Raw genomic sequence first — 27,546 nt, forward strand, 5'->3', positions numbered from 1 at the left:
TCTGCTGGTTTCTGAGCTCCAGACAAACGGCACCCCACTTGATGTAGTCTTCTGGAACCCGCTCTTTTTTCCCCAGCTTTCTAAGTGATCCACACGAATGGCATCTTTTCCGTTCCACAGTAACTTTTATTTAGGAAAGCAACATATAGTCATAGGTATCTCAGACAGTGCAGTAAAGTATAAAGACAAATACAAAAGACACTCAGGAAACAACCGGTTGGCTTCTGTCTTCTGGACGCCATGGATCTCACTGTAACAGACTAGGTTTGCTCCAGCATTGGTAAGTTCCAACCCAAGTCTGTGGCCGCCTCTGGCACCTGTGGCCATTTCAGCAGGTATTTTGTGGATGAACATTTGATGCCATGTTTCATCTCCATTGTCTGTTCATTCAAAAATGTGAGAGGGATTGTGCTGACGACACAAAAGGGACAAGAAACAGTCCCTGCCCACAGGGGCTCACACTCTAATGGGGAGGCAGAGAAGTAAACAGTCGGTACAAGACAGTGCAGCAAGTGTTACCAAAGATGCACGCTCTGTGTGGCATAGGGGCCACAGGACAGCCACCTGACCCAGCCTTGGGGCAGCTGAGAGGGCTTCCTGGAGGAGGTGAGGCCTAAGATAAGGAGACCTGGAGGATGAAGTGGCCTGTCAGCCAGGCAAGGTAAAGACCTCCCCAGTGCGAGTCTGACCCTTTTCTCAACACTGCATTCAAGTCCCTCATCTGACTGGTCCTTCCTCCTTTGAAATTCTACATCCCACAGTTGGTGCTATTCACAAGTCCCTCCTTCGTACTATAGTGAATCTCCGCATGCACACACCTTACACCAGGATGCCGTGTCCTCGAGGACGGAGACTCTCTTCACTGTACCTACAACTCTGTTGGGCAGAGTGGCCGCTCAGCAGACCCTGGGGCTGGGAGAAGATGGGTTTTGGGTGAACTTCTCCAGCACTTCTCTAGCACTTGGCTGGAGCGAGAAGGATGGGCTGGGTGGGGGTCATAGTGAAAGGGGTCTGAGATACACAAAAAGATACGCAAAGAAACCACACCCACTAGGCTGCTGCCTGGACCAGAGAGCTTAGAATACTTCTGTTTTCACTAATCCAAAGTCAAACCACAGAACTGTTCTCAACAGCACTGTCATTTGAAAGAAAGGAACAAACAAGTATTCACTGCAATCAAAAACTAGACAGTGATTGCGCGTCCCCCACTGCCCCCAACACCCTGGGAACCCACAGGCCCTGAAGATGGCTGGCAACTCAGTCGAATGTGATCCGGAAACTGCGCTCCTGCTCCTTGCGACGTCCCTCGCACACCTTGGTCACCTCCTCCACCTTCCGCTGCAGCAGGGCCGAGTTCTGGTCGATCCACTGCAGCGAGTCCATGTGTGCGTTGAGGATCTTGCAGATCTGCTGCAGTGGGTCGCTGTTGTCGGCCGGACCTCCAGACGTGTTCAGGTGCTCGATGATGTCCTTGAGGTCTTGGGCCATGCGCTTCAGCTGGGCGTCGATGTTCTCAGCCAGCTTGTAGGTTTTCTCACGCTCCTCGTCGGCATGCTGCAGGTAGACAGTGCCACTCTGCTCCTTGACCGACTCCTCCAGAGGGCTCAGCAGGTCTTCCAGCTCCTTCTGCTGAGACAGGATGAAGTCGAGCTCCTGGTCCAGCCTCTTCTGGTCCAGCTTCACCTTCTCCACCTCACGGTGGAGGGTGGTGATCTTCTCCCCATTCTCGATCAGGGTGCGGTCCCAGGCATTGACCTGTGTGGCCTGCTGCAGGAAGTGCCGCTCCTGGTCCTCCAGCTCCAGACTCCACTTGTTGATCAGACTCTCCAGCTGGGCGTAGGTCATCACAGGGCTGGCGGACGCCCCAGTGCTGCCACTCGGGCCAGGTGGCGCGGCCACGGCAGCCGGTGCATTGCTGGCGATCCCGGCTGGTGCCAGCGGCTTCAGATTCAAGGCGAAGCCAGTGCTGGTGGTGGCTGCCGTGGTGGTGGTGGCGGTGGTGGCAGCGGCGGTGGTGGTGGATGTCGTCGTGGAGGCAGTAGAAGCTGCTCCAGGGGCCTTTAAGCTGAAGCCCAGCGTTCCAGCCCCGGGAGTTCCGGCCGTCGTTAAAGGGGTACAAAGGGAAAGCCCAGTGGCGGTGGACGAGGTCGGAGCAGTGGCTAGTGAGGCGAACAGCGTGGGCCCAGCACTGGTGGTGGCAGCAGCGGGGGCAGGAGCGGCTGGCTGGGTGGCTCCCGCTCCGGTGGCAGCCGGAGTGGCGGGAGTGAAGGGCAATCCGGCAAGGGCCGTGGGCTGGGTCGACGTCCCCATCGAGCCAATATTGAAACCTGAGGCCCCGGTCTGGGACGTGCTTCCCCCGGTGAATGAGAATCCTCCCGGTGCGGTGGACGGAGCAGCAGAGGTGGTGGTGGAGCCGAACACGAAGCCGGTGGGGGCTGTGCTCTGGCTGGAGGTGACGGTGCTCGAGATGGCATTGGTGAGGGTGCTGCTGCCAAGCCCAAAGCCGCCAGCGTGGGCTGGGGCCGGGGCCGGGGTGGCCGCTGCACTGCTCAAGTTTAGCTTTGGCGCGCTGATCCCTAAGGAAAATCCAGTTCCTCCTGTAGCAGGAGTTGTGGTTCCAAAGCTGAATCCTGGGGTCTGTGTTGCTGGAGCTTGGGTCGTGAGCGAGAACAGGCCACTAGAAGGGGTGCTTGCAGCTGGCTGGGAGGGAGTCCCAAAATTGGGAGTCCCACCGGTGCCAGATGTAGAGAAAGAAAACCCGGTAGCAGGCGTGGTTGTCGCCGTCTTTGCAGCGCCAAATGTGAACCCGCCTGTGGGGGCCCCAGTGCCTCCAAAATTAAACCCGCTCATGGCTCCAGAGTCTGGTGGCGGCAGCTACTCGGGCTCCCAAAGCAGATCCGTCAGTGTCCGCAACCTTGGGAAGATTTTTAAAGCAGAGTAAGTCACATGATCAGATGGCAGCCTGGGGAAGGCAACCTCACTGGCAAGATGGAGCAGTGTGGAGGGTGGCACGATTGGATAATTAAGAGTATGCGGCCAGGGCGCCTGGGTGGCTCAGTTGGTTAAGAGTATGCGGCCACCATCCCACTCCCTGCTATAACCTAGCCAGGCCCTGTTAAAACTAGAAAAGAAAGATCCAGAAGCAAAAGCCCATGCCCTGGGGGTCACGTGCTAGGAACTAGATGTGCCTGGGACAGGCACGGCCACATTCGGCACAAGCAGGACTATCTGCTGCCCTAGAGAAGGCCAAAGAGCCCCTGAGGAGGAGGTCAGATTCAAGGCACTTCTGGAGAGTGGGACTAGAAGCACACAAAGTAACACCTTCAGGACCTGCTCCCTAGGCTTCCCTGCTGAATGCAAGTGGGAGGTGGTAGGTGGTGGACTGCTCTGAGTGCCACCCTGAGTGTCTTTCTGGACCTCACAGAGAGGACCCAGAAAGTGGAGTTGTATGGCAGGGCACGAGGCACCTAAAGGCCCCATCTGTGCACACCCCTGACCATTTAGGAGGATGGAGGCATGATGGAACGTCCCCTTGCCCTTTTTTTTTTTTTTTTTAAAAGATTTTATTTATTTATTTGTCAGAGAGAGAGAGAGTAAAGCAGGGGGAGCAGGGGGCAGAGGGAGAAGCAGACCTCCTGCCGAGCAGGGAGCCCGATGCGGGGCTCAATCCTGGGACTCCAGGACCATGACCTGAGCTGAAGGCAGATGCTTAACTGACTGAGCCACCCAGGTGTCCCTCCTGCCCTCCTTCTAACTCAGGGGTGGACATGGGACCCAAGTCAGCTAACTTAGACCTCCCCTGGGATTTCTCTCCAGGGACTCAAGAGGAGGTGGCCTCCTTCACCTACGGGTGTAGGGCACAGAGAATGTGCACGTGGGGCACCCCCTCATCCTTCCCGCCATCTGCAGCTGAGCTGCACACAGCGGGGAGGAGAAGGGAGGGAGGAGAGGGAAAGTGATCATGTGCCCAGAGGATTCATACATGCTCACAGGGTCCTGCACTGGCTCTGGTGATGAAAGAGAAGGGAGCCCAGGAGGACCTGTGAACACCCGGCTGTAAATAAGTTCTCAGACACCTGGGGGTTGTAGCTGACCTCAAGTTTAACAGGAATTCATGGTCGGCTGCCACTGCTCAGTGGGTCCCCGCCCCCCCCAGGCCCCCTCACGCTGTGGCTGCATGATGAGAAATGCCGATTCCAATGTAGACACCAGGGTGATTTCCAGGCAGCTTGGTGTGCCCAGTACCATGCTACATACATTCTCCTTAGCCACCAGACCCTCAGCTAACTTCACAACAGTCCTACAGGGAGGCTGGGATGATGGTCCCCACGCAAAGACAGGGAAAGACAGGCTCATATGGAAGTAACTTGTCAATTCTTATCCCACAGTGGGCCCTGAACCTGGCCATGGGCTGTAAACCCCTCTTTATTTCCACTCCATCAAACTGGTCCATCTGGTCACAGGGCATGCAGCCCTGCTTTGGGGCATGGCCACCATGCCGTACCCCAGCCTCCACCCAATACCCCGCAGGGCTTATTTCCCCTTCATCTAAAACAGCTGAGGTAGGGGCACCTGGGTGGCTCAGTTGGTTAAGCGACCGCCTTCGGCTCAGGTCATGATCCTGGAGTCCCGGGATCGAGTCCCGCATGGGGCTCCCTGCTCAGCGGGGGGTCTGCTTCTCCCTCTGGCCCTCCCCCTCTCATGTGCTCTCTCTCTCTCTCTCTCAAATAAATAAATAAAATCTTAAATAAATAAATAAATAAATAAACAAAACAGGTGAGGTAGTTCAGCAGCAAGCCAGCTCCCTGTTCGCAGGCACAAAGTTGGTTCTCCAGACATAAAGAAAAGACCCAGATTTGAACTCTGCTTCTGCTACGAGCCGTTGGTCCTGGGGCAAGTCACTCCTGAGCCTCTCTACACCTCAGTTTCCCCAACTCCAACGAGAAGGATGATCCCCGCCCACTGTGAAGAATAAACAAGGTCACGACAGAGAAGCCAAGTGCCTGGCCCAGAGAGGGCATCCACAAGTCCTGTTTCCTCTTCCCTCTCTCTTCAGGGCCAGTTTTACTTCTTCAAGTGTCCTCAGGAATCCTCTCGTGGCCTGGGCCAGAGGAAACCTGCTGTGGCTGCCCCTCCCCAACTTCCACAGCACCCCCTGCCTTCCTGGCAGACCCCGGTATTTCCTTCTCCTCCTCCACACAGACACATGCTTCTAGAGAGATGACCTCAGTGTGGTCCGCTCTGCCCCCGGGGCCGCCTGGTTTAAGCAAGCAGATCTCAACTGGCTGCCCATCAGCACCTCCAGGGATGGGTGTTCAGAATATACACTGCTGCCAGACCAACGGGGGCAGTCTCTTTGGCGGGGGGGGCCCTGGCTGTGGCATTTTTATAAAGCTCTTCTGGGGGCTCCTGGGAAAGGTCCCTTCATTCTCACCACAGCTATGTCTGAGCCCCCAGGGCCGCCGGTGCCCCACACTGCCCTGCGCCAGACCCTCTCGCATGGGAGCGCACACCTCCTCACTCGAGAGCCATGTCAAGCCAGGTTTGCCGTTACCAGCAGCCCAAAGCATCCAAACAGCTACACCTACGTGTCTCATTTCTCAAGACCTCAGTCCAAGAGAGTTTCTATTAATATGCTGCAACTAAATTTTTCCACAAGAGCGTTTATAAAAAGCTCTCTGCAACTATTAAAAAACTAAAAGAAAAACAATTGTCTGTGGGGGCTTTTCTGGTTTAATGGTTCACCATTTATTAAATGCCTCATCAGTTTCCGATACTACACATGCTAGGGATCTACTAACAGTGGCAAACACATACTGATTCAGCCCTGTGCTATGCGCTTTAGATGTATCATCGCTCACTTACTCGAAAAGCAGGTCCATTTCATAAACCAGGAGAGTGAGGCCCAGAGAGGTTACCTAAGCCATGGCTCTTGCCCTTGAGGTAGCCAGGGACAGGGCAAACATGAACTTCAGTACCAGGGCTCTAGGCAGGGACAGTGGGGGGTGAGAGTGGGGAGGGGTCACATAAGGGAGCATTTTCCTGAGCTGAGGGTGGAAGGATGTGAGGTCAGCCAGGGTCGGTCAGGTGGGTGGGAGGAAGGGCCTGGGTGAGGCAGAGAGAAGCTGAGACACAGGTGTCTCTGGGGTGCTAAGTGCTCTGGTGTGGCTGGAGGGAGTGTTTGTGCATGGAGTGAAGAGCTGACTCAGAAGGCCTGGGTTATCCACACCCTGCACGTTCCAAAGAAAAGACTGGCCCTTTTCTAGTTTCCTGTGAGATAACCTGCAAGCCCTGACAGCTTGACCTCTGCAGGGGCAAGAGACTAATGACGGGTCAGTCACACAGACGCTCCGGCCTACTTGACCGACCTCCAGCAAAAATCCTGGACACCAAGGTTCAGGTGAGCTTCCTTGGAGGGCAATACTCCACATGGGCGAATTAAGTGTTGTCACAGGACTCCACTGGGAGAGACAACGGGTAGCTCACACCTGGTCTCTATCCTAGACTCTTCCTGGTGCACCTTTTACCTTTGCCGACTGATCTCCCTCCTTTTGCTGTAACCATGAATCTAACAGCTTTGCTGAGTTCTGTGAGTCTTTCCAGCTAATCACTGAACCTAAGGGTGGTCTCGGGGAATCCCGAGCACAATGTGTGCACAGTGCTGTGTGATGTGACGGGAGCTGTTGGTCGGGAAAGGACATGTTGATGGCCCAGACTTCATTTTGAGTGAGCCATGCAGGGACTTGAGGGTTGGGGAGACTAACACGGCCAGATACATGTGTGGGGAATTGACTGGAGGAGAAGAAGCTAAAGGGTCAGGTGGCTGGGAGGAGGCTGGGGTGATGGTCTAAGCCAAGAGCCTGAGTGAGGAGCCAGGACTCTGGGGACAGAGGAGAGAGAACCCAAATCTGGGAAACGTGTAAGTCTGTGCAAAAATGAAATGAAGCGATGTTTCTGCAGGGGCTGTCTTAAGTGAGCAAAGCCGTCAACCAAGACCCGGACTTTGGGAGTTTCTCACAAATGTGTCTGAACAGATACACACTATTCTGAGCTCTGATACAGGATTTTCCACTCTTACCAAAGGGGCAAGCTTTCCTACAAGAGCGGCTGACAGCGCCTGGGTCAGGTGCTCAGGGCTGGGCGGCCACAGACGTGGCATCCATAGCTCACGTGGGCCTGGAGTGAGGAGGGGCTGCCTCGAAGTCCTCGAGTGACTGAGAGAGCCGCCTGCCCTGCACCTGTCCTTGTTTTTCAAACCACATCCGCCTGCCTTCACAGCCCAGGGGAGTCAAAGGTTCTGACCTACAGACTCATCCTGTCCCCCGGCTTCGAGGACCATGGTTCTCTACCATCACCTCCAACTTCACTCAGGTCCACTAACCTGACCTCTCCAGTTCTTTGCTACTCCAAATCCCAACTTTATTTACTTAGCCCTATTCTGTGTACAGTGATAACAACAGAGACAAAACAAACTCTCGGTAGTGCAACATTAACTCACACAACAAACACATCTGAGCACCTGCTATGTATGAGCACTGTTCCAGGCCCTGGGAATGTGGCTGTGACGGAGAGAATGAGTCCCTGCTCTCACGGAGCTTCTCTTCCAGCAGAGGAGACAGACAGAAAACAACAAACTTCATAAAGGAATCCTACAGCATGCTAGAATAGGCTAAGCATTATGGAGGAAGAAAAAGTGGGGCAGGGAAAGGGGATCAGGGCAGCGGCATGGGGGTAAAGGGGTTGACTGAGTCATACTGAGGAAAAAGCTAGAACAAAGCCGGGGGGGGGGGGGGCGGGGCGGGGCACGGCCATGACAATAGGAGGCCAGTGTGGTTAAGCCCAGGGACTCTCCCTCTCTCCCTGTCCCAGCCCCTTTCCTATATCCGGAACAGGGGTGTTTGGGAATGAATATGTGGGGATCTCAGCCTTGGACCAAAGGAATGGAAGGATTAAGAAGGCAATGTGTGTGTGTGTGCGGTCTGTGTGACAGAATAATGGCCTCCATACATGTCCACCCCCAACCCCAGCCCTGTGAATACGAGACCTCACATGGCAAAAGGGACTTTGCAGATGTGATTAAATTAAGGATTTTGAGATGGGGAGATTACCCTGGATGGGCTGCATGGACCCTAAATGTAACCGTGAGGGTCCTTAAGTGGAAGGGGGAGACAGAAGATGTGACCATGGAAGAACATTCTGAGAGATGCTATGCTGCTGGCTCTGAAGACAGAGGAAGGGGCCCCAAGCCAAGGAATGCAGGGGGTCTCTAGAAGATGGAAAAGGCAAAACATGGATTCTCCCCCAGAGTTTCCAGCAGGAAGGAGGTCCTGTGGACCCATTTCAGACTTCTAACTTTCAGAACTGTAAGAGGACAACTGTGTGTTTTAAGCCACTAAGTTTGTGATCATTTGTTACGACAACAGGAAGCTGATAGAGGAATGGGGGAGAAAGAACAGGATGGACTCAATCTAGATAAATGGATAGGAAATACATCCTGGAGTTGGGGCCAAGGAAGAGGCTGGAGAAGAGAGGCGACGGGGCCAGGGCAGGTCTGCCTCTGTGCACTGGGGCCAAGGGGAGAGGGTGTGGCAGTTACTGGGCCCCGGAAGCTGGGGAGCTGGTGGGAAAAGAACAGAGAGCTGCGATTCTGAGAATCTGGACATCCCCTGCTGCTGGGGCGACCTCACCAGGGGTGTGGGATGTGTGCGAAACCCAGCAACGACAGGCTAACTCTGACAGAGGGAGGGACAAGGTGGCCTGGGAGCGTGAGAAGGGCTGGTGATGGTGACAGTGTCAGCCCACAGGGCAGGATTTTCTGCTTTTGTTCACTACTGCAATGCCCAGCACCTAGGGCAGTGCCCCAGCATGCAGAAGGCGCTCCATAAATAACTGCGAGTGACTATCTGACAACTAAGAACTACCATTTACGGAGCGCCACCTATGTAATGGTACTGGGCCAGGAATACTAGGTAGCAGCACAAAGAATCCTTCCTGGATGGGAAACAGGCTCAGAGAGGTGATGTAACTTCTTCAAAGTCACAGAGTAGCAAACACTAGTCCCAGATCTTTCTGGGGCTAAGTCCTGAAGTTCCGCCTGGAGCAACGAAGGAAGAGATGTCAGAATTAAGTCTTAAAGGATGAATGGGGTTCTCTGGGCAGACATGTCACCGAGAGAGTGATATCCACAGGCCAGCTTCTGTACATCTGTGGCTGGAGCAGCAGGCTGTGGGGAGGGGGGGTTGGGGGTCAGGTCACAGGAGATTGCCAGGCTAGTCCATCCAATGGAGACAAAGCCATAACACTGTTTCCCCTCCTGATCCCGTAGCTGTCCTTCAACTTCACACCTCAGAAATGTAAGGGACCCACACTAGGCTCCTCCACTGGGCTGCTGTCCCCTTCCTTTACACCAGTTCTACTCCACTTCATTTGGGGCAGCAGTGAGTCCAGCCAAAGGGCTCTAATTCCCAGGGCTTCTCGATGGGGCTTGGGATTATGAATCCAGGGTTTTCTAGCCCACTGATGGGCCAGGATCGGGGGAGGCACTGCAGACACCAGGCCTGTAGCTGTCGTTACAAGTCCAGGCTGTGGATTTCTGTGCGCTCTGAGGACAGGGGCCTTTGTTCGTCCTTTTCTGTCATTCACTCGGCAAGGCTCCGCAGCAGCCCTTTGGCCAGAGCCCCTGCTTCTCCACTCCTAACCCTGGGATCTTAGATTCTAAATTCATCCCCCATGCCTGTTTCCTCATATGAAAACCAGGGATTACAACGCATGGATCTGCACTGGGCGCTTAGCACGCGGCACCCTTGGGGCCCAGTAAAGCTAACCTCTTATTAATGCAAGTTCTGGGAGCAACTGGAGCAGATGCTCCTGACATTTCAGCCCATGGCCACCTGGTGGTGCTGCCAACAACGCTGAGCCCAGGAAGCAAGGAAGGAGGAGCTATCTCTGCGGGAGCCACCCCCCCAATTAGCAATTTGATGGGGCACCTAGTTGACTGAGTTGGTAGAGCCTGGGACACTTGATCTCAGGGTTGTAAATTTGAGTTGGGTGGAGAGATTACTTAAAAATAAAATCTTTAGGGGCGCCCAGGTGGCTCAGTCGTTAAGCCTCTGCCTTCGGCTCAGGTCATGGTCCCGGGGTCCTGGGATGGAGCCCCACATCGGGCTCCCTGCTCGGCGGGAAGCCTGCTTCTCCCTCCCCCACTCCCCCTGCGTCTTTGTCAAATAAATAAATAAAATCTTTAAAGAAAAAAATAAAATAAATAAAATCTTTAAAAATACGTAAAATCTTAAAAAAAATAAATTAGCAATTTAAGACTTGGGAGGATGTGTGACGACGGGCTCAGAGAGACCAGAGGAGGAGAGAAACAAGGGGAGCACAGGAGGTGGGAGCAGGAGAGAAAAGGGGGGAAGTAGAGACTGAAGGGACCTTTGCCTTTGGCCCCCATCAGCCCAGCCAGGGAAATCTGATCCCCACGGAGATTCGAACGCGCTCCGCTGTCCAACACCCCCCCCCCCCGCCCCCACGATCATCTCTCTCCTCTGGGTTGTCTCACCAACATGTAAAACAGAGCTCATTGGTCACTCACCCCAAGTCAGCCAACTCTGCTTCTTAAACATCTCTTGAATCAGTTCCCCTCAAAGAAAAATCCTCTAACCCTCAGGGAACAGGTGAGCTCAGAGAGCCAGCCCTCCAGGAAATCAACTGATAAGCAGCGAGCAGCTTGCTAACAGCCAAGGCAGAGTCTCCACTGGTCCAGGCTGAAGAGACAGCAGCGCAAAGGCCGAGGCAGCAGTGTGCTGGGAGGGCTCCAGAGCAGTGAGGGGTCGGCGCGGCCAGACTAGGGTGCAGTATGAAGCCACAGGTCCTATGTGAAAGGATCTCATTTGTTTCGAAGGACTCCCCCAGGCAGCTGGGGAGGAGCCCGTGGTGTTCTGGACCACTCTGTCAGGCTCTCACATAACTCCCGTGCCCGCTGGGCATGGCTAACCCTGGTTGCCCGGAATGGAGCCCTGGAGAAAGGCAGGCTTTCATAAGCCAAGTTGGCAGCAGGGAAACCTCAGTGCTCACGGCAGTGTGAAGGCCTTCTCTTCCACAGGTGCACGGTGTCCCCAACAGGGAAGGCAGACTGACACCCGCCTCTTTCCAATGGCCCTCTCACCGCCTTAGGCCGCTTGGGATTCTGGTCCCAATTTCCTAAGCCTGCTCCTCCCTGAGGAACTGTACATTCGAGGCCCTTCAGCCTCCCAGGTACAATTAACTTGTGTTAAATATTAGAGACCTGTGAAAAGAGGACACACAGGAGGCTTGTCTGTCCATCCGTCTGTCTGCTCTCCAGGGGGAGGAGCTGCAGAAAGCCTCACAGCTTGTTTCACTGCTGCCTGTCTTCTCCCCCACGTGGTGTCCCATGATTAGATTCTTCAACACACCCCTGCACGCTAACTGATGAGGCTGCTTTGTCACACATATTCCATTTCTCAATCTACCCAATGACGTGGTGGCTATTTTATTTTTATTTTATTTTTTTATTTTTTTTTAAAGATTTTATTTATTTATTTGACAGAGATAGCAACAGCAGGAACACAAGCAGGGGGAGTGGGAGAGGAAGAAGCAGGCTTCCCGTGGAGCAGGGAGCCCGATGCGGGGCTCGATTCCAGGACCCTGAGATCATGACCTGAGCCGAAGGCAGCCGCTTAACGACTGAGCCACCCAGGCGCCCCATATTTTATTTTTATTTTAAAGATTTATTCATTTACTTGAGAGAGAGAGAGAGAGAGAAGCTGACTCCCTGTTGAGCATGGGGCTCCCCCAGTGGTGGCTCTTTTAAAAATGAAATTTAAATTCTTTTTGTGAACAGACAGTTTGATCATGGGGTTCTACATTCCAAAGGGAATACTGTGGTCTCCGTCCTCCCCTGTCCCCACAGCCACCAGCTCTCTTTCCCGGAGATAAGTGGTTGGGTTTCCCGTGCCTCTTTCCAGATTTTTTTGATGCATTTAAGCAAATGCAGTGCGCTCTCTACCCCTCTGTACACGAAACGTCACATATCAGACCCACTGTCCATTTTCACTTACTCTATCTTAGGACTCATTTTATGCAGGCTTATTATCCTCATTGGACAGAGGAGAGCCAGTCTGGCAGAGGCACCAACATCCTGCGCCTCGGCTGTTTGCTCCTGTGGGTTGCCTCGAGCTGGTACCAAAATGCTTCTTGGATTCATAGGTTCCGAGCCTTCTCTTCCCTTCCTTCCTTCCCCTGAAAAAACTACCCCAAGAAGTCACTTCCCAGCTAATTAGTGATTACATTCTCCTTTACTCCAAGGCTGGAATTATACCCAAAGGAGCTCAGGTGGTGGGAAAAACAGCAGTTTTCCCATAGGGAAAACAAATCAGGTTAAGACCTGCGTGGAAAAGAAGTCAGGAAACAAAAGAGTCGATTTTAAGGAAGATTCTAGAACAACAACTCAATATAAAATAATGGGACTGGAAGAGATCTGAGGAATACTCTGGTGCAGGGCCCCCTACCTATTTTGCTAAGAACTGTTTTCTATAGAAAGATTTTTTTCTCTAACTGCATTTTTAATATTTAAATTTTATTTTTTTCCTTTTTTAAAGATTTTATTTGTTTGTGAGGAAAAAGAGAGAGAGAGAGAGCGTGTACAAGCAGGGGTAGTGGCAGGCAGAGGGAGAAGCAGGTTCCCCGCTGAGCAAGGAGGCAGATGTGGGACTCGATCCCAGGACCCCGGGATCATGACCTGAGCTGAAGGCAGACGCTTAACCGACTGAGCCACCCAGGCATCCCTAACATTTAAATTTTAGCTGCACAATTAATACGTGAGTCCTTTCTTTAAAATAATGTCTTGCACATCACCAACAAAGCTAAAATTCTCTTGATCACCACCCTCCACCCTGGTTCCCACACCTGTGAGGTAACTGCTGCCATGTATCTTTTATCTATGTATTTGTGCATGCATTCATAGCCTGAGGAGATGAAATGATTCTAATTTTCCTTTTCATCAACAATACTGCAACAAGCATGCTTGTTTACACCTTCTCTGACACAGGTGCATTTTTTCCAGGGCAGATCCCAAAAAGGAGAGTTGCTGGCCATGGATACTTGCATTTTGGTTTTCCTGGGGGCAACCAAAATGCCCTCCAACCTGCCTCTACCCATCTTTATTCTAACTGGCAGTCCCTGGAGAGAATCATTTCCCTACAACCTGCCAGCACCTGAGATTAGGTAGCTCCATCAATCTGATGTACCAACTGCATTTATTTAAAAATAATGATAAAAGCGCTAACCATTCAGCACTCATTATACACCAGCCTGTGCTGGGTAATTCACAAATAACCTCATTCATTCAGTCAGCAAACATCCACTAAAACTTAGAACAGGACAGGCCCTGTGCTGGGCAAACAAAGACAATATGATATGGTCACCACCTTCATGAAACTAGAGTGATAAATATAAAGAAAAAGTTACCAGAATTGAAAACAAGTACTCAAACAAAAACTGCACACAAATATTCACAGAGGCATTATTCCCAATAGCCAAAAGGTAGCCTCATTGGCAGCCACTTTCTCCCTCCATCATTCCACTCCAGCCCCACTTGTTCTCGACTGCCTAAAGTATTCCTGCCTTGGGGCCTTTGCACCCGCTGGTCCCTTGTCCTGGAACGCTCAACTCAAGTGTCCCCATGGCTCACTTCTTTACTTTCTTCAGCCTTTGCTAAAATGTCACCTACTGGGGTGCCTGGATGGCTCAGATGGTTAAGCGTCTGCCTTCGGCTCAGGTCATGATCCCGGGGTCCTGGGATCGAGCCCTATATCGGGCTCCCTGCTGAGCAGGGAGCCTGCTTCTCCCTCTCCCTCTGCCTGCTGCTCCCCCTGCTTGTACCCTCTCTGACAAAAAATAAAAAATCTTTAAAAAAATAAAAAAAATGTCACCTACTCAGTGAGGCCTTTCCTGGCTATCCTTAGGACTCAGCACCATCTGAGGCAGTAATATACTGAACTTACGGATTTCATTTATTGTCTGTCTCTCCATTAGAATGTCAGCTACATGAGGGGCAGCATTTTTGTCTGTGACCCCCACTGTGGTACCCCCGGTGTTAGTAACAGTTGCTGGCCATCGCAGGCACTCAGCAAATGCTTGTCAATGGAATAAAGAGATCCAAGGGTTGCTTTGTGCCAGGTGCTTTTTGTGTACTGTCTCCTTTAGTCCTGACCCCACCAACTGCGAGGTAGGTACCACCAGTATTTCCCTTTTAGGGTTAAGTAACTTGTCCAATGTCAACATAAATGTCAAAGTCAGGATGATTAAGATAAGATCTTTTGTCCTCAACTAATTCAGAATTTACTGAGAGTAACAAAGAGATAAATGATAGGATGACACTGTGAAAGAGCTCTGGTTAGAACCTACTGGAAGCCTAGGGGACATGGTGATTACCTTCACCTGGGGAATGGGTAAGGGGAGGGTCAGGGAAACACTCCTAGAAGAGGAAGGGATATTTAAGCTTGGTTTTGAAGGATGTGAAGGAGTTAGGGTAGGAAGGAGTTAGGTCAACACCTCATTACAGGCAAAAGCTTGGAGAGGCAAGGGCCTGCTGCCTTGTGGGATGGTACTAAATACCTGTGTTAAAATCACAAGATGCCAGAGGTGTCTGGGTGGCTCAGCTGGTTAAGTGTCTGACTCTTGATTTCGGCTCAGGTCATGATCTCAGGGTTGTGGGATCAAGCCCCACGTCAGACTCTACACTGGGTGTGGAGCCTGCTTAAGATTCTCTTTCTCAGGGCGCCTGGGTGGCTCAGTCGGTTAAGCATCTGCCTCTGGCTTAGGTCATGATCTCAGGGTCCTGGGATCAAGCCCCACATAGGGCTCCTTGCTCAAAAGGGAGTCTGCTTCTCCCTCTGCCTCTGCCCTTCATTCTGCTCATGTTCTAATAAATAAATAAAATCTTGGGCTCCTGGGTGGCTCAGTTGTTAAGCATCTGCCTTCGGCTCAGGTGGGATCGAGCCCCACATCGGGCTCTCTGCTTGGTGGGAAGCCTGCTTTTCCCTCTCCCACTCCCCCTGCTTGTGTTTCTCTGCTTGGTGGGAAGCCTGCTTCTCCCTCTCCCACTCCCCCTGCTTGTGTTTCCTCTCTCGCCGTTTCTCTGTCAATTAAATAAATAAAATCTTAAAAATTAAATAAATAAATAAATAAAATCTTTAAAAAAAAAGAATGAAGTACTGACATGTTACAAAATGGATAAACATTGAAAGCTGGACAAAAGACCATCTATGACATGATTCCATTCATATGAAATGTCCAGAATAGGATAGACAAATCTAGAGACAGAAAGCAGATTAGTGGTTGCCTAGGGCTGAGGGATGGGCGAACAGGGAGTGACTGCTAATGGGTATGGGATATGGGGTTTCTTTGAGGAATGATGAAAATGTTTCAAAATTAGATTATGGTGATGGTTGCACAACTCTGAAAGTACTAGGAACCTCTGAATTGTACACTTTCATAAATGGAGGTGCGTTATACAATACCTCAAAATAAAACCAATAAATAAACCAACCAGGCATGGGACTCCAGGAAGGGGTTGAGAGGGCAGAAGTGAAGTTACAGAGGTGGGCAGGGGCCAGGCTCAGTCCTGACTTTACCATGAGGGCAGGGGCTGGGCAGAGGAGTTTCCAAAGATAGGATCATGCTTTCTCCTGGGGACAAGTAAAGCTGGCCTGGGAAGGAGACAGGAGTTGAAATGCTCCAGTCAGCCATGAGGCCATTAGGGGCTCCCTGAGAAATGCAGCTGGGCATGCGGACTCTAAGAGCACAGCAGGTGGGATTCTACAAAATTCTATTTTGTAGAATCACACACACCTGTGCTCCCTCCCCAGCCTCACTCCCTGTAATCAACACCAGCATCTCAGGAGAGAGGCAGTGATGTCACTGTGAGGGAGGAAAAGGTCCAGGCTGGGTTGTGGTAGAGACAGTTGCCATGAAGATGGTTTCTCTGGGGACCAGGTGAAAGCCACCAGAAGTGGGCGGCAGAGTGGCTTTGACTCTGAGACCCAGAAACCAATCACAGCCCCTACCTGTCTCTAGGTATCAATTGCCATGCTAACATTTCTGGACGTTTATTATGTGCTGGGCTGTTTGCAGTGCTTTACCTGCATTGACTTCCAACTTGATGAGGTGAGAACTGTTCATGACCCCATTTTACAGATGAGCAAACTAAAGTCAAGAGAACTTTAGTAACTTACCCAAAGTCACACAGGTAGTCAGTACCGACCCAGGCTGTCCAACCCCAGAGCTGAGTACTCACGAGCCTCTCCAACGTGACTTTTCCACCCCACCCCCCAACACGTGCCATGTCTAGTACTCCCTTCCCACTCTCTAAGGACATCTCGGGCATATCCGTCACCTTCCAGAGTTGTGTAGGTTTCACCCTGAATCCAATTCAGTGCTGTCCACCTTCTCCAGCCACAGGCAAGACTCCTGAAGGCTCAGAGTGAAGGGGGGCATAAGCTGCTCTTTCCTGTCCTTACCTCTGGAATCTGTTCCTGCTCTGGGTGGGGGCAGGCAGAGAAGGGCAAAGGGCTCTTGAACTAATTGAGAGTGGGGATCTGCTGGTCCTGACCCAATGCTCTCCATGGACAGCCCCCACATGTTTGGGGGGGCACCTGGGGGCCATGGGGGACTATGAGGTTTTCCCGTTTTGGTCCCCTGCCTCTACCTCTCTCTCTCTTGCTCCCCTCAGCTCCCACTATGACTGGCCATCCCAGGAGTGCTGCCAGGGTTCAAGTCCTGCTACCTTCCTCTTGCGCTCAAGCCACCCCGTGGGAACTATACATGTGTGGCCCACCCCTTGGCAGGGGCTCTCCACTTCTCTTCCCCCATTTGGAAGGATGAGCTGGTTTGCTCTGAGAAAGGGAAAGCAGCCCTGGCAGCCAGGTCCTGACACACTCTAGTCAGACAGAACAACTTCAGAGGATACCAACATCAGGCAGGGCCACTCTGACCGTGGTGGACCAAGACAAAATAAGACCAGTCTTTCAACACAGACAAAAGCACAAACGTTGTCCAAAGCATAAAAATGACCAAAATCCCCTTCCTGGCTCAGAGCTGATGGGTGCTTCTCACATTAACCACAGCATTAGCTCTGCTCATTCCTCCTGGCTCTAGGTAAGATAGCCAGTCCCGACTTGCCTCTGCCTCCCAGCCTCCGATCCAGAGCGAAGCCTGCTTCCCTGAACCCTTCCCAAAGTTACCTAACTTAACCCAGCTCCCATAAGTCCTCCTTAATACCCACTTACTGAGATGCCCTGAGAGCCCCAATGGTGGGTAGCTCCCTAGCTGCAACAGCAAGAAACCCAAGTTGTTCAACTACATGTGTTCCTGGTGGCCTCTGGCTGGAGGCATGGACAGCTGATAAGAACAGACAGGGTGATAAGACACCAGCCCCTCTCTGGCAGGCACCCAACCCTCAAGGACAATTCCTGAGACCTCCTTCCCTGCTCCCCACAAACACAGCCCTTTAGACTACATGGGACTGGGTCCGAACAAAGCCCTACTCCTCCTCAAACTTGATCAGTCCAGCAGGGAGGGGTTTGGTCCAAATTCTCAGCAACTCTAGAATGAGGAGTACTTGGTTCCTTTTGTTCTCTGCTCTGGGCAGAGAGGATTACAGATCTGAGGGTGGGGAGAAATCACTGAACCAAAGGTCAGGGATGACCCGCAGCCCGAGTCTATCCACACTCCTGGTATGTTAGGGTTTCTCTCAATTACTTGCCAACCTTTTAAAAACTTGCATCTTACAGAAACTGCTGGACTTTCAACTTCTGTAAAATCGGAAGCGCTGCAATGCCGGGCCGGCACTGCTGCCCAGCAAGCTGAGCCACCCCAGAGCCGCACCTGTGACTTTTGGGCTCCCTGGGGCTTTGCTGGCCTCTCCCTGACACAGGGCCTTTGGGTTTACAGAGGTGGCTTACTCCCTGAGCCAGGAACTGTTGTAGGCCTTTTCATGTATTATCTCCTTGGTCCTCATCCGCTGCCCTCTGAGGGTTGTTACTGTCCCCACTTTACGATGAGGCCACTGCAGCACACGGGGGTACAGTACATTATCTTGCTGGAGGTCACACAGCAGTAAGTGATGGCATCCCGAGCTCTGGGCACTATGTGGTCAATTACCTTCAGTTTGCCTGGTCCTTTTCCTATAGCTAGTCCCGGTGGGCATGGGAAGGGGCACCCTAAGGCTGACCCTAGCCTTCATCTCCCAGATGAGAAAACAGGCTCCCAAAGGGAGGTGTGGTAGGCTGGATAATGGCTCTCCAAAGAGGTCCACATCCTAGTCCCCAAAACCTGTGAATGTATTACCCTACATGGTAAAAGAAGGTTTGCAGGTATGATTAAATTGAGGATCTTGTCATGAAGACAACCTGGATGATCTGGGTGAGCCCCAACGTAACCATAATGGCCTTGGTAAGAGGTAGGGCAAGAAGATCAAAGGAGAAAACAGGACAGGAGATGATGGAAGCAAAGGTCAGAGTGATGCAAAAAGGGCCAGGAGCGGGGAGCACAGGCGCCTCTGGAAAAGGCAAGAAAATGGATTCTCCCCTCCAGCCTCCAGAAGGAACACAGCCCTGTGAACTATCTTAGACTTAAGAGTCTTCAGAACTAAAAGGGAATAAATATGCGTTGACTTTAGCCACTAAGTTTAGGATGGTACGTTACACAGCCACACAGGAAACCAAGATGGAAGATGCCCGCGGTGCCAGAGCTGGTGCAGCAGCCCGGGGCCTACCTTGGCTGGCAGAGCTGTGGCTGCCTCTGCCCAGGGACACACAGCAGGAGCCAGGGGAGGGCTCTGGAGCTACTGGGCCACGTGGCAGATCAATGCTCCACGTGCCTGGCCCCTACGCTGCCCTCTCCCCAACTGGGATGGCCTTGGCCTTCCTGCCCTTGTTTGCTAGGACGTCCGCCTCCAACTCCTGCCCCCAACCCCCCACCCGCATGACCCAGGTACCTGCCCTAGTGCCTCTTCAGAAAGAATGTAGGCCCATCTGATGCAAACTCTGTCCCTTTTCCATCATGCCAGGCTGTCACCTTGATTGGGAAGCCAGTGAGGGGTGGCTGGTGAGGAGGGCCTCCACTAAGGGGAGATGGGGAGGAGCAGGTCGGAATCAATAGAATTTGGCAATTGTGAGCTGCAGCAAACCTGAGGTGAAGGTCTGGGTGAGGTGGCCTCCCAGCAGGCTATGCCCTGGGCTGGGGGTCAGGGACCTCATAGATCTGAGGGAAAACAGGCTCTCCCTGGGGCTTGTAGGGCCTTGGAAGCTGTATTGGAAGGGCCTTGTAGGGCCTTGGAAGAAGTATTGCAGAGGCCTGGGCTCTAACTAGCACTGTGATTGTGCACAACCCTCTTCACCTCTTGGGACCTCATTCTTGCCCCCTGCAAGACAAGGAGGTTAGCTTCTGCAGTCCGAGGCCCCTTCTCAGCACCGAATCTCAGATACTCAGAGTCCTGCACAGGTGGCTGCTCTCCTGCCCCCTCCCTTGCTGTACTGGGACCTCTTCCCAATTCAGGGCTCTAGGGCTGCGCTAACCAGGAACTGTTGCCAGGTGAGCCAGGGCCCCCAGAGAATCCTCCCCCCAACTCCCCCTCCTCATCAAAGAGCCAGGGTGATGCAACCTGCCTGCAATTTCCACCTCACTCCCCAAGCCTGTCTCCTCCGCACTGAAAAAGAGTCCCCAGAAGCCCCACCCATGCTCCCAGCCCCAGCTCAGGAGTTGAAGGGACTGGGGCACCTGGACCCTGGAAGACTGTGCAAGCTGAAGGAGGCAGAGGCATTTGAGTCCTGGAATTGCCATGGGTCCGGGTCAAGAGTAGGCATAGGAGAAGGCTCAGGGTGCCAAGACCTGGGCTCAAAGGTAGCCAATGATGACCTACAACTCACAAATTAGAATACACCAGGAAGGGCTAGGGAGCTAAAGTGTGCAAGCTGGCACCCACTCAGTAGGAATCAGTCAAGCTGCTTGGGTGGGACAGCGGGCACCAGGGCTGAACAGGGTGAGATCCAACAGCTAGAGAGAGAAAAAGGTGCAAGGGGCTGGGACAGGAGGACCAGGGTCCCTGCCCCAACGTCTCCTCAGTCAGCATATGCGGCATGCAGCTGGCAACATGATTCCCACACTAAGCAAGTTCATTTCCAGTTACTAAAAAGTATCCGACCTAGCCATCCTCTCAAAAACCCGTAATTCCAGTCTATGAGACAAAACCAAATTGAGGGATATTACATAGAATAACCAACCAGCACTCTTCAAAACTGCCACGGTCATGAAAACCTAGCAAAGTCTGAGAAACTACTGCAGAAACCAGAGGAGGCTAAGGAGACATGATGACTAGATGTGATATGGCATCCTGGAACAAAAAAACAGCATTAAGAACAACTAGAGAAATCAGAATAAAGTGTGCACTTTAAAAGCCCATACTGTTCTCCCTCTCCCACTCCCCCTGTTGTGTTCCCTCTCTCGCTGTATCTCTGTCAAATAAATAAATAAAATCTTTAAAAAAAAGGGGGGGGGGCGCCTGGGTGGCTCAGTCGTTAGGCGTCTGCCTTTGGCTCAGGTCATGATCCCAGGGTCCTGGGATCGAGCCCCGCATCGGCTCCCTGCTCGGCGGGAAGCCTGATTCTCCCTCTCCCACCCCCCCTGCTATGTTCCCTCTCTCGCTGCGTCTCTGTCAAATAAATAAATAAAATCTTTAAAAAAAAAAAAAAAAAGCCCATACAGATGTGGGTTCTTCAGTTGTGACAAACGTACCACAGTGATGTAAGAGGTCAACAATGGGGAAAACTGGATGAGGGGTATATGGAAACTCTCTATACTATCTTTTTAAGTTTTCTGTAAATAAAAAATTATTCCAAAATAAGAACTTTGGGGCACCTGGGTGGCTCAGTCGGTTAAGCGTCTGCCTTCGGCTCAGGTCATGATCCCAGGTCCTGCTCTAGGCTCCCTGCTCTGCGGGAAGCCTGCTTCTCCCTCTCCCACTCCCCCTGCTTGTGTTCCCTCTCTCGCTGTCTCTCTCTCTGTCAAATAAATAAATAAAATCTTTAAAAACAAAACAAAACAAACAAAAAAAATAAGAACTTAATTAAAAAAACACCTTGTTCAAGTGTACATACTGAAAGATCTTTTCAGAAGAAGACTCAAGATTTTGGGTGGGAAGGGAACATGGGACAGACAGGACTTAGGCAGTCTGAGAGTCCACCCTAATCCTACCTGCTATGGCTCAAATATCTATACTGAGAAGTGAAAGGAGGTCGGCCCTTAAGTCTCATTTAAAAGGCTGGAAGATCTTTTAAAGCACTTACTACTTAGCAGTGCAAATAAAACACATCCACCTCAACAATAATAACACCCCCCACCCCTTACGTAGCACCTACTGTTTGCCAGGCACTAATCTAAGTGCTTGGCTTGAATTAACTCACTGAATCCTCGTAACAGTACTAAGAAGTAGTCACTATTTCTTTTTTAAGTAAACTCTACCTCTGACGTGGGGCTCAAACTCACAACCCCGAGATCAAGAGTCACATGCTTTACCAAGACTGAGCCAGCCAGGTGTCCCAGGAGTAAGCACTGTTACCTGCCATGTATACTGCTGCGTTTCTATTAACTAATCTCCATACTTTATTCTGGTACTATTAGTGGAAACCGAGGCACAGGGAAGTAAGAGAAATTGCCAGTAAGCTAGTAAGTGGGGTAGAGTCAAGGTATGAACCCAACAACTTGGTGCCAGAATCTGCGCTTAGCTGCTACTCTATGCTGCCTAGGTAATAACCTAGCCCCTATAGGTCAAGTCCTCAAATACTGGCAGAGTGGACAGTAAGTGCTCTAAGTGAAAGTAGTCAGATCCCAAGGACTTCCTGCATGCAACAGAAGCCTGCAAATCTTCATTCCCAGATAACTCTCAAGATAAGGGTTCTCTGGGGGCGCCTGGGTGGCTCAGTCGTTAAGCGTCTGCCTTCGGCTCAGGTCATGATCCCAGAGTCCTGGGATTGAGCCCCACATCGGGCTCCCTGCTCCGCGGGAAGCCTGCTTCTCCCTCTCCCACTCCCCCTGCTTGTGTTCTCTCTCGCTGTGTCTCTCTCTGTCAAATAAATAAATAAAATCTTTAAAAAAAAAAAAAAAAGATAAGGGTTCTCTGGATCTCATAACCGCCACATTCAATGTCAAGCTAACTCCAGGTGTCCTGCTGTGGACAGATGCAAGGTGGGAAATGGAGGGGTTTCTGAAGCAAAGACGCACACCTACTGGGGCTACTGGAGGGCCTAGTGCACAGGGAGGGAATGGTCAGGAAGCCCCCTCTCTTGTAGTAAAGGGCAATGCAGATCTCCCTATTTGGGGCAGGGCTGGTAAACTGATCTGGTCGGGGGCAGCTGAAGCAGAGAACCTTCTGAAAGGAATTCTGGATGAGCGCTGAGGATAAGGGCTGATGGGAGGCGGGCAGAGGATGGAGAAAAGATAAGAGTCAGGGTGATGATGCCTGTTTCCCTGCAACGGCGCCCCGTGAATGCGGCTGAGCGTCATCATCTGGAACGAGGAAGGGTGGGGATGGCCGGCAATTACTGACACCTTGAAGGAGTGAAGAAGACACAAGAATGACCTACTAGTAGGTGTTGGATGGTCCAATGTCTGGGGCTCTTGCCAGGGCAGGAGAAAGCGGCGAGACTGGACCCCAGACCGGACCCCCAGGAAGGGGTGGGGTTATTAAAAATTAAATACGTCGAACAGGCACGTAAGAACCCGGCTCTGGGTTTCACAGGCATCGGATTACTTGATTCTCACCAGGCAGAGTTGACTATTTTCCTCATTTTATAGGTAGTTCCCGATCTACGAGACTACAGAACTTATTCGCCACGGTCGCAGGTAGGAGATCTGAACGGCGCGCGCGGTCTCACTGTGACTCAGACCAGAGTCTAACCCACAGAGTTCTCAGCGTGGGGCGGCAGTTGGGGGATGGAGAGACCAGCATGTGGCTAGCCGGAAATTCGGGGAGCAGGGCAAAAGAAACGAAAAGTGAACGGGTGCAGGTCTCAGAGAAGAGGGACCGAATCCCCAGAATCGGGGGGGGGTGGGGGGGCGGGGGCTGGATCTCAGAATCAGAGAGACAGAGAACCAGAGTCAGAGGGAGCAAAGGGCCACCCAGCCCGGATCAGGAGGAGGGGGCCGGAACCCCTGGGGTAGGAAGGAAGACGGGGCTGGATCCCCAGGTCAGAGAGAAAAATGCCCAACTCTCGGGGTCGGGAGGAGGAGGGGACTGGATCCCAGGATCCCCGAGAGGAAGGGGCCAGGCCCGCCTCCCGGTTGGGGCCTCGCAGGGCGGGGCGCGGAAGAATCCGGGCGGGCCGTGCTGCGCCACCCCCGCTATATCTGTCCCCAGTCCCCGGGGCCGCCTCATTCCCCGTCCTCGGATCACAATCTCTCCTCAGGCCACCGAGACGCCATCTCCGCCCGCATAGCCCTGGCTATGGCTCTGTAGCCGCGACCCCTCCGCGTCCCGGCCCATCTCCGCGCTCACCGCGCTTGCGCTCTTCTCTACCGCCTTCTTTTCTTCAGCCGAGGCCGCCGCCTCTCCTTTCCGCAGCCATGGAGTGAGTAACCGCTCGCCCCTCCCTCTCCAACCGCCTTTCCCGCCCTTTCGAAGCTCGAGGCCTTCACGACCAGTCGGGGTGGGGGTGGGGTGGGGAGACGAGAGTGAGGAATCACGGTCGCGCAGGCGCAAAAGAGGAAAGACGCCCCGTTGGTACGTGGCCGAGCATGCGCATTCGGACCGATGGGGGAAGGGTGCGTTCTTCGGGAAAATGTTGGCGTTTAAAGATTGTCTGCGTGCAGGTGCGCCTGCGCACTAGCCCCAAGGGGAGGGGGAAACGAGTCTGTCCGCGAGCCGTTGCTCACGTGCACAAGCCCACCAGATCCCGTATTTTTCTGTGAAGGGCGGACAGTAAGCAGCCGCACATGCGCACTGACTCCCCCAACCCCCGCAGGCGTGAGAGAGCAGTTGGATCGGTAGCGGAGCATGCGCTTCGGCCCTGAGCGAGAGAGCCGCGTGTGAAAAGGGTCGGGGTTGGGGACCGGTTCTCCGCCGGCCCCCTCCACTCTCCCGGCTCCACGTTGCGCAGGCGCACAGCAAAATTTACGTTTCATTCAGGCACCTGCTAGGGCGGTGTCGGGGGGGCTGACTTAGATTGACAGGGCGGAAGGCGAGGCCTAGAGGCTACCGGTTAAGAAGGGGGTGGAACTAGGATCACAGTGGCCGCGAAGGGCGGGGCTTGGGGAGGGTGGAGCCCACTGTGAGAAGGGGCGTGGTCAGGCAAATTTAGCCGAGGGGTGGGGTTTCGATCGGAGAAAAGGCGTGGCCTCTGGGGAATCATCGGAAGGGGTGGGGTGCGAGACTTGGGCAGGACTGGGGCGGTCATCACAAATTTCAAACGAAACCCTGGGACTTGGTGGATGGACCACGTTAATGGAGGGGCAGGACTGGGGGTCTTCCCCTAGGAACTGATTTGAGGTGGCTTCTTGGGAGGAGGTGGAGCCTAAAGAAAATGCTTTAGAGGAAGGGGTGTGGCTGGAAGAAAATTCTCCTGGGATTGAGTTTTTATGAAGTGGGGCGAGTGGGTGGGGCTTAAGGAAATTCCCCTGGGAGACCATTAGGTTTCTGTATTGGAAGGAGTGGGGCTTGGGAATTCTAAGAAAAGTAACTGGGACCTAAAGAGAATTCCCTTGGGAGTGGGTGGGGCTCAGAGATTTGGGGAAAGAATAGATTTAGAATTCCGATAGGGCAGGGTGCAGTCTCAAGCCCTGTTGGAAGGCGAAGGGAGGACCCTGGGGACATGGAGGTGTGGCTTGGTTTCTCTAAGACTTTGGCGGTGGATGAGGATGGCTTCTGACACCACCTACTTTTGTCTCACTTGTAGGTCTTCCACTTTCGCCTTGGTGCCTGTCTTTGCCCAACTGAGCAACCTCCAGAGCCTCCTTCCAGCTGTCGGTTCAGCCTTCTTCATTGCCACCCGTGCCCAGAGCCGGTGCTGCAGCCATGTCACTCCTGGCGACTCTGGGGCTGGAGCTGGACAGGGCCCTGCTCCCAGCTAGCGGTCTGGGCTGGCTCGTAGACTATGGGAAACTCCCCCTGGCTCCTGCCCCCCTGGGCCCCTATGAAATCCTTGGGGGAGCCCTGGAGGGCGGGCTCCCAGGGGGAGGAGAGCCCCTGGCAGGTAAGGGCAGGTGGGGAATGGAGGTGGGGTGAGCTGGGCCATGGGGGCAGGGGAGAATTCAATGATTCATTCAATAAATATTTACTGAGTATCTGCAATGCCTGAGGGGCTGCTTTAGGTGCTGGCAGATACAGCTGCGACGAGACTGACATCATCCCTCTCCTCCTGGAACTCACTCTATTGGGGGGGCAGACAAAAGACAAATTAGGTGATGATGGGTTGGGATAAGTGGGAAACAGTAGCTGAGCTGAAAAATGAAAACAGTCCTAGTTTAGAGAGGGTAGCCAGGAAACACATAGGTAACATTTTGGCCGAGACCTAAAGGCTGGGAAGGAATAAGCCATGAAAAGACCCAAGGGAAGAGCTTTTCAGGTGTAGGAAACAGCATCCCCAGGAGCCCTGGGGCAGAAGTTATTTTATTCATTAGTGTATCCCAAATGCTTGGCACATAGTGGGTTCTCAATAATTAATGAATTAAAGATAAAACAGGCTGTGTTGTGTGTGTGATCTAGTTTGCCTTTTAAGAATAGAGAGTAAATCAGAAACTACAGACATAGGGTAATCAGTAAAGCGGATGTTAGAATGGTTGAAGAAATGTGTGGTTGACTTTTGTTGTTTGGGTCATTTGGTTGGTTGACTGGTTCATTGACTGGTTGGTTAAGGTGTTGACTGGTTGGTTGACTGATTCCTTCAGTTCCTTGATTGGCCAACTGGTGGTTAAGTTGGTTGACTGGGTAGTTGATTGGTTGGTTAACTGGTTGGTTAGATGTTTGTTTGTTGGCTGGTTTGTTGATTTGTTGAGTAGCCTGATGATTCATTGATTGGTCGGTTGATTGATTGTCTGCTTGGTGGTTTCACTCAATGAATGGCATGAATGAAGCAGGTGTGAACGAGCGCCAGGTTGGGTGGAAGACCAGGAAGTCAATGACATTTATGTCCCTCCTGCAATCCTCCAGGTGACGGCTTCTCTGACTGGATGACTGAGCGGGTGGACGTTACAGCCCTCCTGCCCCTGGAACCCACCTTGCCCCCAGGTGCCCTCCCCCCACCTTCCCCACCCCCACCTGACCTGGAAGCCATGGCCTCTCTCCTCAAGAAGGAGCTGGAACAGATGGAAGACTTCTTCCTTGATGCTCCACTCCTCCCACCATCCTCCCCACCACCGCAGCCCCCACCCTCAGCACCCTCCCTCCCCCTCCCACTCCCCCTCCCCACCTTTGACCTCCCCCAGCCCCCTGCCCTGGATACCCTTGACTTGCTGGCCATCTACTGCCGCGGCGAGGCCGGGCAGGGAGACTCAGGGTTGGCGCCCCTGCCCCCACCACAGCAGCCCCCTCCTCCTCCCCCTCCGCCCTCTCGCCCGGCCCCCTACCCCAATCCTGCCACCACCCGAGGGGACCGCAAGCAAAAGAAGAGAGACCAGAACAAGTCAGCGGCTCTGAGGTACCGCCAGAGGAAGCGGGCAGAGGGCGAGGCCCTGGAGGGCGAGTGCCAGGGGCTGGAGGCACGCAACCGGGAGTTGAGGGAGAGGGCTGAGTCGGTGGAGCGTGAGATCCAATATGTCAAGGATTTGCTCATCGAGGTGTATAAGGCTCGAAGCCAGAGGACCCGGAACAGCTAGAGGGGCAGGGGCTTTGGGCCATAGGGGGCACTGGTCTTCAGCTCCAACTCACTTCTCTTTCTGGGGCTGAGGTGGGAGGGTCCCTCCATCATCCCCCTGTCTGTCTCTCTCCCCTTCTCCCCGTCTCCTTTTCTCTTTGTCTCCTCTCCTGTCCATTTCTGAATCTGCTCCCCTTCTCCCTCCCCAGAATCATGGAGTGTTTGGCCTTAGTCAACATCTACACTCCTCAAGTAACAGCTGAGGGCCTGGGGCCCGCAGGGAATTCGGGGAGCAGGGGAGAGCTTGCAAACCTGGCCTCTCAGACAGGGAAGTGAGGCCAGGAAGCTATGCAGAATGAATGTGCAACTGAGGACGGGAGAGCGAGCTGGGGACGTGAGGCAGGGAGGGTTTCAGGAACGGCACCCTACTAACAATATAAGCAAAAAGCAAGCCAAGTGACCTTGGGGAAGTGTATTTGGGTGGGAAGCCAAAAGGCGGCCAAGTTCACAGAGCAGATGAATATGCAGGTAGACGGGGAGGTGGGCGGGGCGGGGGATGGCCATAATTGGTGACTGGGTGTTCATTTTAGCTCTGGGAGGAAATCAGTGTTTGTGGAGGTGTTGGGGGAGGGGCTGCAGGGACTGATCCTTTTGGTGATTTGTGAGCGGAAATAAAATGAAGAATTTC

General features: G+C 52.8%; 2 protein-coding genes across 2 annotated transcripts; one reads left to right on the top strand and one right to left on the bottom strand.

The window, feature by feature from the left end:
- Positions 1-105: 105 nt before the first annotated feature.
- On the bottom strand, positions 106-23,706 carry NUP62 (nucleoporin 62). The gene is made up of 2 exons (XM_036068175.2): positions 23,567-23,706; positions 106-2,914 (listed from the first exon to the last, which is right to left on the bottom strand). The coding sequence occupies exon 2, from the start codon at positions 2,848-2,850 to the stop codon at positions 1,258-1,260; it is 1,593 nt and encodes a 530-aa protein (XP_035924068.2). The 5' UTR covers positions 2,851-2,914; positions 23,567-23,706; the 3' UTR covers positions 106-1,257.
- On the top strand, positions 23,502-27,546 carry ATF5 (activating transcription factor 5). Its single transcript, XM_036068183.2, has 3 exons — positions 23,502-23,639; positions 24,963-25,259; positions 26,216-27,546. Exons 2-3 carry the CDS (start codon positions 25,082-25,084, stop codon positions 26,878-26,880), a joined length of 843 nt encoding a protein of 280 aa, XP_035924076.1. The 5' UTR covers positions 23,502-23,639; positions 24,963-25,081; the 3' UTR covers positions 26,881-27,546.

The sequence above is a fragment of the Halichoerus grypus genome, chromosome 15, assembly GCF_964656455.1.
Source record: "Halichoerus grypus chromosome 15, mHalGry1.hap1.1, whole genome shotgun sequence".
Classification (NCBI taxonomy): domain Eukaryota; kingdom Metazoa; phylum Chordata; class Mammalia; order Carnivora; family Phocidae; genus Halichoerus; species Halichoerus grypus.